General features: G+C 46.7%; 1 protein-coding gene across 2 annotated transcripts in view; it reads right to left on the bottom strand.

The window, feature by feature from the left end:
• The window catches only part of LOC133128718 (peptidyl-prolyl cis-trans isomerase FKBP8-like), a 13,245-nt gene extending 6,736 nt beyond the window's left edge, over positions 1-6,509 (bottom strand). The window contains exons 1-5 of one of the 2 annotated variants that reach the window (XM_061242440.1): positions 6,444-6,509; positions 4,506-4,859; positions 3,956-4,125; positions 1,893-1,981; positions 1,203-1,423 (exon numbers count right to left, since the gene is read on the bottom strand). In XM_061242440.1, coding sequence (XP_061098424.1) covers positions 1,203-1,423; positions 1,893-1,981; positions 3,956-4,125; positions 4,506-4,830 — 805 coding nt within the window. In that variant the 5' untranslated portion in view covers positions 4,831-4,859; positions 6,444-6,509. Of the gene's footprint in view, positions 1-1,202; positions 1,424-1,892; positions 1,982-3,955; positions 4,126-4,505; positions 4,860-6,324 lie in introns of both variants that reach the window. The other variant, XM_061242439.1, reaches the window with a different exon arrangement.
• Positions 6,510-9,983: the final 3,474 nt, after the last annotated feature.

Below are 9,983 nucleotides of genomic sequence, written 5' to 3'. Positions count from 1 at the left end.
ACAAATGGAATATGCAAAAAAAATATATATTTTAAATTATCCAGCCATCCTGTGAACCTCTTACTCTTGGCAACATCCGATGAGCCCTTTTAGCAAAGCCTTCAACTGCACGAAACCTCAAGAGAACATTAACCTCGTGTCCTTTCAGAAGATGGTGGCGCGATAAGAGCGTCTAGACGAGACACGCAGAAAAACAACAGGCGTGTTACAGTGTTAATGCACAGATAATTCCATCACTCGTATGAACGACAGTTTTGGCCAAAATAGCTCCAAAAACATATGTGCATCGTACACAGGACCCAAAACAACACGGCAATGTTGGAACTCCGCCAATTCACACAAACAGTCTTTCAGTATATATTTTTCAGTGGCAGTTGATGCGTGATTCAGAAGTGACATCTTGCCGTCAAAACGTCATCGTCGTTTTGTTGATATTTACGAGTGATGGAATTATATGTGCAGGTTGCTTAGACACACTCACACTCACACTCACACTCACACTCACACTCACACTCACACTCACACTCACACTCACACTCACACTCACTGCTCCTGGGAAAACGCACAGCAGTGTGGCTGGCACAGGAAACGGGACCTGCGCCTGATGCAGAAAATGCCATGTTCCTTTACACCGACACCGCGAACGCTGGAGATACGCACGACTGCCTCTTTCAAAACGGCAACCGGCTTCACCCGTGAACACACTGTTCACCGGCACGACCTGGAGATCCGCACTTTGTCCCGTTTCTTTTCATTTTCAACAGTTACGACACGGCATAGCGTCCAGCGTTAACGCAACTCAAACAGAGTACATACAGTACGAGCCCAACAGGGACCATACGTAGCATGCCACACCGAACATTTTACTGTGCCGCTAACGTTAGCATGTGCCAACTAGCTCCGTCGCCAAAGACGTCGACTACGAACCTCACGCCAACTTTATCTTCAGCTCATTTAGCAGCCAATTAAGACGGTGACAGGTGCCAAGTAACTTAGCATGGAAAACAAACGCTCAAATTACCCAACATGTGTGACCCGACATGGAGGCAGACTCCCCTCCGTAAGCCAGCTGCTCCGTACAGCGTTGAGTCCTTTTCTACATCAGCCTTCTAGCCTAGTCTAGCGCCTGCTCATCTCTGAAGCCTGCTGTTCCGCGGTCGCCGCGGGCGACCAGGTGACCAGGTGACCGCCCCCCGCCTCACCCTTGGAGCTGGACTCGGCCACCTGCAGGGCGAGGGCGTAGGCGTTGACGGCGGCGGCGTAGTCGGCCCGCTGGTAGAAGGCGTTCCCGCGCTCCCGCTTCCTGTCCGCCAGGGCGATGCGCTCGGGCGGGGTCAGCAGCTCCAGGTCCGGGGGGTCAACGACCTCCAGCAACCTCAGCTCCAGGGTCAGAGCCGCGCTGGGGGGCACCGGGGGGGCCGCGCTGTACCGGGAGGGAGGGGGGGGGGGGGGGTCATTGTTTTTACACCAGACCTGGCTCAAATGCATCACTGTTTTAGATTCAAATACTTTTCTGTGCTCGATTGATCTTGCCTGCTGCAATGGAGCCAAACAAGAGGACCGGAAGGCGGGGTTTACAGTATTTCATGGGTTCCGATACACCAGGCAAGTTCAGCGAAGCGTAGGAAAGTATTTGAATAAAGGAATGAAAGCATATTTGACTGGGCTGTGCCACTGTAGAGCAACAGTACAGCCAGAGGAAGCGACATGGCCAAGCCATCACACTTGGCCTAATATTACGCACCTAATATTTTCATGCATTATTTTATTTAAACTTGTAGTAAGTATGCTGTAATGTATGCAAATATTTTGGCACGTAAAAAAATACAAATAAATAAAATAAAATAAAATAATTCTGGATAGTAAACGTTCCAGACGTCAGGAATGCTCACCTTCCCAGAGTTCCGTAGGCGTATTTGGGATCAGTTTGGACCAGGGCCGTCTCCTGGAGCTCCATCAGCTGCACAGCGAGGTCCAGAGCCTGAAGGGTGGGGGGGGGGGGGGGGGGGGGGGCGTTACTTTAAATCAGTAGAACCTCAGGTATTTGGACCGTTTAGCCAATCAGGGGCTTAAACTACTCAGAGGCCCAAAAGCGCTGTCTTCATGTTGGAACTTTCGATTCCTGTTCCATGATGATTAAAGTATGGAACACAATAAACGTGAACACGGGGAGAACACGCACTCCCCACGGAGAGGATCGGCTGGCCGGGACTCGAACCCACAACCTCCTCCTCACGAGGCAGCAGTGCAAACTCTCTGTCTGAGAAACTAAGAGACACGGTGGTAGGGCCTGCTCATTCCGAACCGCCGCCCTCTAGTGGCGGAGGAGATGAACTACATCCACAGGGCACACAAGACTCTTTCCTACACCCACCACAGCCTGTACATGTGGGTCCACCCGGCCCAGCACCTGGCTCAGCACCGGGCTCAGCACTGGGCTCCAGCGCACTGACATGGACTTACACTGCACCTGCAAGCACACCTGTCGGCTGTCTCACCCCTGCTTACTTCCTTCCACTGGCTGCCTGTCATGGCTCGCATCAAATTCAAAACATTGGTGCTAGCCTTCCAAGCAGTTAAGGGGTCTTCCCCAGCTTACCTACAAAAAATCATCAGACCCTACACCCCTGCCAGACCTCTTCATTCAGCCTCCACAGGCCGCTTGGCACCTCCCCCTCTCTGACCCTCCACCTCACGCTCACGACTACTGTCTGTTCTGGCTCCACGGTGGTGGAACGAACTCCCCGTTGAGGTCAGAACTGTAGAATCTCTCCCCACCTTCAAGTGCAAACTGAAGACGCACCTCTTCAAGCAGCACCTCTCCCCATCCCTGTGAACCTTAATTGTTGTCTTTGTGATTTACTTTGTGTATCGGTATTTTTAGTTGGCTAGGTAAGCAGTGTTTGGATCGTTAAGTTTGGTCACTTTTGCTTTTTGTTTGTTTGTTTGTTTAAAAAATAATAATAATAATTTCAAATAGGCCCTGGTCCTTATCTTTGTTGTACAGGTAGCAGTTGAAATTGTACTTCCCTCTAGGGTCTTTCAGCGAACTTATCCCTGGTTATGGGTATGCACTTTGTTGTACGTCGCTCTGGATAAGAGTGTCTGCCAAATGCCATTAATGTAATGTAATGTAATGTAATGTAATGTCTTAAGGTTTCGCTGGACCAGTAGATGGGCGTAAATGGCCATTTCACACCAACAGAAATTCTGGGCTAGTTAAAATCCCTTTGGGCCTCCAGCAGAAACACAGAATTATACAAAACGGTCAGTACACCTTCCATCAAATCTCCCTGATGATGGTGTCCAAGCAAAACACAGCAAGGAGGAACTTGAGTGTGCAACTTTCTGCTTTTTTTTTTTTTTTTGCTTTTTTCTCCCAATTTGGCAGTACCTCCCCCTGGAGCAGCGAGCCAATTATGCTGCTCCACGTGAGCCGGCCAAACTTGGCTTTTGGCAGGACCGAGAATCGAACCCCGGTCCCCGATGTGCAACTGCAGGAACTGCAACCGCAAGTCTGCTGCGTCTTAGCCTGTTGCGCCACCGCGGCCCCCTTAGTTTGCACCTCTCTACCTGTCCACCCCCAAAAGAAAAATCAGGCGTTCTACTTGCAAGCCTCAACAGAGCCCAGGAACCTTTCCTAGCTCTATCCCAAGGGTGCACAACTCCGGTCCTCGAGGGCAACTCTGCGTACTGCTTATTTTGTTCTAACCAACTGCCTTGTTTTTAATTAGCTGACAGCCCTACAAATGACCCTGGTTCAAGCCTGCACTTGAGCACCGTGAAATTAAGAGTAAACACCTGCAGTCCGCTGCTGAAGCCGATACTCCTACAACGGGTCAGAGAAGATACGATTGAGCCAATGAAATCATTAAGACCAGAAGAAGGATCCTGAAACGGATCGGCCCTTGCTGTGCACCGCTGTTCGATGCGAAGCACAGTTCGGTCTCTCTACCTGGATGACATCACCGTCCCCGAGAGTGAAAGAGAGGCTTGGCTCCTCCTCCACGGCGGTGCCGTCGGCCAATGAGGTCTTGAGGTGGACGGTGACGTTCTGGCCCTTCCGCGGTCGGCTGTCGGGCCCCTGCCCTGCCTCCACCACCTTCTTCTTCAGCTGCCCATTTCCTGCACGAGGTCACATGACACGTCACATGGTGCCCCCCTGACATCACACAGCACGGCACAGGATTCCAGGAAAACCAAACCAGAAGAAAATCTGCCAATCTGAAGATTCTGTATGAATACCACCAAGTTGAACTTGACCATTCCTGCTACTTCTATCTTACATCACTGTAAATGTGCCAGAGTTAGCTAATGAGCTCATTTTCATCTGTAGTCCCTGGGCAGGTTATGACAAATCAGTGGCCTAATGTTATCAATGCAATGCTTCAGCAAGCAGTACAATTCACCCCAATACAATACAATAAAATACAGGTGTACCTAATAAATTGCTCTCTGAGTGTATAACAAGAGACAAAGCAAGAACACAAGGGAGTCCAAATTACCCAACACATCCAGCCATTCTGTGGTCTGTGCAACCCCAGCAGTGGCTATCCCAGAATCCTCTGGGGCGCTCTTATTCTGCACTTTCCTCTCCTTGCTAATGTCCTCCAGAGGCGGGAGGTCAGCATCGCCATCATCGTCGTTGTCACCGTCCTCTTCGGCGTTCAGCATGTCGAAGTCCTCTCCGCTGTCGAGCAGCGAGGCGAGGATCGGTCCCGAGTTTTCGCCCGAGGGAGAGCTCCCCACGCCGGCATCCGATTGGGCGTCTTTATCCTGAGGCTCCGCCCCATCCCCGAAGCCCAGGGGCACCTCCTCCACGGTGGCCATCGATTCTTCTTCGAGCGAAATCTGAAGCTCTGTGACGTGATAAACACACACACACACAGACACATTTATTATTTAAATTAAAACAATTGTGAGCCACAAAAAGCGCGCAAAAAAAGTATGTCACTAAATGCCTCATTCGTAACGGTAAGCAAACGGTTAATAGCACTGCAGCGGTCCGTTAATTTTGTCCTCGGAGAGTAACCTGCTGAACAGAACATGGTGTAAAATATTGGGGCCATGCGGGTAGCTGACTGCTGTACCAAACGTAGCTTATTTAACATTCTGCTGTCACCAACGCAATAGACGGAGAGGGTACGAGAAGAAGCACAATACCTCCACTAATGTATCCTCTTGCTGACGTTTTTATAGACCAAAAGTGACATTTAATTGGAGAATCAGAGTACATATGCTGTTGACTCACCGCTTCGTACCTCCGCCCACTCAAAGTATGTTCCGAAAGTAGCACATTAAAGTCTGATCCAGTTATTGTTCGTTGGTTTGTGGGGAACTTTGTTACTTTTGGCGGCACACAGCCACCTCTTTAACAGTTTTTCCAAACACTATAGAGACCACAAGTACACTGTAAGAGTTAATTTAACACGGAACATTTTAACGTAGCAACTGTCGAGCTATGTCTCACGGATAATTTCGCCTATGGGGGTCTCTGCAACTGTTTTGTAGAACCACAGGTTCTACTGCTTTTCGCTTTCGCCGGAACGCGACGAACCAGTTCAGACCCAAGAATCCATGCCTTCGTTTTCTAAATACGTATAATAACGACGACAGTAAAGTTGTCAAAATGCGCAGTCCACTCTTAATAATCACACACAGCAGGTCGCAAGAGCCTAGATTAGAATTTGAGGCCAATACAATGCAACGCATATTTACAGGTGAAGACTAAAGTTATGGAGATTTTGGAAACCTCAAAGTCTGCATTTGACAAGAAGTAATGTGTGATGACTCGTATGTTTTATACAATTACGATTGTTAGTTCATCGAATATTTTTTGAAGGCGATAAACCTTAAATTCATACAGAATTCCATTAAAATGCTAAAGTCTGCATAACTTAAGTAGTAAGATTTTTTTTGAATTGTTACTTAATACAGGTTACATCACATCTGACGTAGACTTCGCTAGCCAGCTAGCTAGCAAATTCAGACATTTTCCATTCAAGCTAACATTTGCCAGTATACACCACAAGCAAGCAAGCACTTGACCCGTAATCCTATTTGTGACGTTTTATCGGGCAGCTGACGTTAGCAAGCTAGCTAAGTTCAGTAACACAAGTTAACTCGGGAAAACAGTGATTTGACAGCGCAGGCGACAACTCTGACCGTAACGTCACCAGCAATAATGTTGCAGGAATTACGAGTTGAAGTAGCTTAGCGAAGCTATCAATGCGAAAATACTTATTAGATAACGTCAGATATCAGCTTTTTATTGCCCTCAATGAAACAAATAAAAACAATTCCCTCAAAAGGACGCATATATACCTTAACAAGTTGTTTGCTGCTTTAATGCGCAGTCGAAATCGGTGAAATATTATAAAATGGCATCAATTCCAGCACGCAAGCTAGCCAGCAGGCTAACTGGCTAAGAGGTTCCAGCTCACCTTGGATGCGCTTGGTTCTTGCTTTTACGGATAAACGGATGGTTGCCAAATGTTGTAATAACTCCCCCTACAGAGACCGATATTTATCACTGTGGCATTGGTTTATACCTATATATACATCTCGATGGTTTATACCAACTCTCGCGTTCGCAATGGTTTCTTAAGTCATTTTTTGCTGAATTGTAGGCCATATTTCACTTTAAAAGATACTTTAAATAATAAATAAGATCTTCAAAAAGTCCTACCACACATTTGCTTGTGGATTTGGAAAGTGTTCACCGTGTTCACGTGTAATTTGAACGAAAACAAAGTAATATTATTATTATAATTATAATTATAATTATAATTATAATAATAATTATTATTATTATTATTTTCATTTTGTTGTCATCACAGTTATTTTAAATTTTAAAAGATTGAACATATGTGTACAGAAAAATGAACAACAAAATAAGAAAATAATATAGTAAAGCAACAATTATATTTGCTTTTAACCTTATTCTATCCTTAAACGGGGATTCTACAGGGATCTGGCAACATAGAAGGCCAGCGCACTTCCCACTCGGCCTGTAATTCCATTGGCTACTCTCTCCCACGAGTAAGTCCTCTTATTGGTCGCCATTGTCCAATGACGCCCATCTCTTGGAGAGAGAGAGCTTTGACCTCCAAGAGATTAATGTATAATCCTAACGATCATGGCAGAACAATTTTTTTTTGAGAATGACATGACACATACATGTTGTGTCCTAAAACTTATCAAGGGAGTGCTGCACTGTTTCCTAGAGAGCAACAGGGTGTACTATTTCTCTGTTGTTACTCCAAACATCATCGATTGAATAAAGCGATTGATTCCTCTCTCATATGTTTTCTTGGCAGTTTGGTGGCATCAGACCCTCAAAAGAACACAGGGAGAGGCCAGAGAGAGAGAGAGAGAGAGAGAGAGGGAGAGAGAGAGACACATGCCTGCACACTGACCATTATTTGGTACAATTCATCTGTGGTAATGTTCCTGTGACACACTCTGCCTCCTCTCTCTCTCTCTCTCTCTCTCTCTCTCTCTCTCTCTCTCTCTCTCTCTCTCTCCTCCCCCCCTCCCTCCCTCCGTCTCTCAGTCCCTCTCTACATCAAACATAAAGACCAGCCGGGCTGTGTTCAGAAGCTCCTGGGCACAAAGACCCAAACCGAACTGCGCTTTGCCTTCAAAAATCCGAGTCTTTGGATAAAGGCGCGACATAAACGCGTGTAAATGCCCACTGAAAGTCAGTCAGTCTGACACCAGCAGAGAGGGGGAGAGCAGGGGTGCACTACCTGGGACAAAGTGAAGTGGCATAAAATCCGGAAAAGGAGAATAAAAGAGTCGGAGCGCCCTGGCTTTCCCGAAGGCTCCGGTGATGAAGTGTCAACAATTCCAGATGTGCACAGCAAACAGACAAACAGACAAGCAGACAAACAGACAAGCAGACAAGCAGACCCACGGAGAGGCTCCTTCAACAGGTCAGTGGTGTCCCACCGAAAATGGTAAAATGTTAATTAAAGAGTGTTAATATCCAACACGCTTTTTCAGTTACTACTTCAGTAGTACCGTCAACACATTTCATGCCAAAGTTACGGCTTTTTTGACACAGACCGTGTTTAAAATGACAGAGAATGTGCTGCCCGTAAGCAGACATGGAGGTGTGTTAAACAGTGACACACTGCGCGCTGGTTTGACTGCGCTCACTTCCTCTGGCGCAGAAACGCAGTGCCGAGGTCTTGATGTGAATGCGCGGAGGTGATCGTCACACGTGATCACGGTCAGATTTCTCATTCTCTGTGGGACCTGTGGGATTCCTGAGCACGCTAAACCAGAGGAGTTTATCTCAAGTGTGCGATGCAGCAGTGGAGTTGCCAGGCAACTGATTCAGAGACACTGTAGCAAGGAGGAAAAAACAAAAAAACATTACCTTAATGGAACACACGGCAATATACTGTACGTACTGTATGTTTAGTTCTTGGGAAATAATTATCATAAATAATTTGTATATTTCGCTGTATATTGTGTGAAATTTTGGCATATCATTTATTGATTTCTGTTCACAGGAAATGTATTTCCTTTCATGCCACAATATTTGCATGAAAGGACACACTCTGAAAGAGAAAGAGAGTTTTTTTTAATGAAGGGAATATGGTGGCATTATATGGCAAGGGCAGTGAGGAACATTACATTACATGTTATTTGGGCTGACACTTTTATCCAAAGCGACTTACAGTTGATTAGACTTAGCCCCTGGAGCAATGTGGGGCTGAGGGTCTCGCCCAACAGCTGTGCGGATCTTATTGTGACTACACGGGGGGTCGTACCACCAACCTTGCTGGTCCCAGTCATGTACCTTAACCACTACACTACAGACTGCCCTTAAAATGCGTGATGCTGCCAGTTGCTGCCATAGATAAGCGATAGGTAGGCAGGACCTTTGATTTGAAGGCCTTTCCTGACCATCGGCCAACCCCCCCCCCCCCCTACCCCCCCCCCCTCCCCCCCCCCCCACACCCACCCCCCACCTTATGTTTCATCACAGAAGGTGGTCCCACACCGGTGAGGTCACACATCAAAGAACTCCCTCCAGCCAATCAAACGCCCCTCTTTGTACCCACAGCTCTCCAGAGCCCTTGACATTTTATGCTTTGAAGGGAAATATTTTTAACGTTGCAGCCCACACCGAACGTTCCATTTTGAGTGCAGGATGCAGCGCCATGTCAGTTAAGGGATAAAAGATTGGCAATTTTGTTGAGGTGAAATCAAACGATTCCCCTGAATTTCACTGAATCATACTCACCTATACAAAGCCAAACAAGACAGAGCTACCTCGAAGTAGAGTTGTTAGCGCTACCAACATTAAGAATTTTCTTTCTTTTTCTTTCCCTTTTAACACCTCATTGGGTTTTGAAACTTGTGTTTAACATTTGGTACCAATTACCCAGAAGAACTGTATCCACTTCGGTGTATTGAGCAAGCTGCACAGTGTCTAATCCTGAAAAAGGAATTAACACTTAAGCCAAAACAAATTTGTTCACTGTGTGTCTGAAAGGCAGTTTCTCTAACTCCATAGTTAGTGCTCAGACACCGTCCTGTGGGTTTTCACTCCAACCCTAAAAAAGCACACCACATTCAGCAACTGGAGATCTCATTGGGCTGCAAATGATGTAGAATCAGGTGTGCCAAATTAAGGTTGAAATTAAAACCTATATATATATATATATATATATATAGCATGATACAGTTGTGAGCTACCCTTCAATAGACGCATTATAGAAGCAATTCTGACACAAACAAGGACTACTGAGTGAAGTGTAATTCCCACAAAATTACAGCCCCATATCTTTTCTGTATTTGCAGTGAGATTCAGAGCTCTGCCATTGTCCTCATGCACCAGGCCCTGGGCCACAGGCCAATGAGAATCGACCCATGCTGGAGCCACGTCTTCCCGAGCACAAACTCACCGGATCTTGTGGGGTTGGCGTGAGTTCAGAGTGCCGGGGGGCGGGAGGGTAGCGAGCGCG

The sequence above is a fragment of the Conger conger genome, chromosome 5 (assembly GCF_963514075.1).
Source record: "Conger conger chromosome 5, fConCon1.1, whole genome shotgun sequence".
Classification (NCBI taxonomy): Eukaryota; Metazoa; Chordata; class Actinopteri; order Anguilliformes; family Congridae; genus Conger; species Conger conger.
The sequence above is the reverse complement of the archived record's forward strand: the minus strand, read 5'-3'. Positions and strand labels throughout refer to the sequence as shown.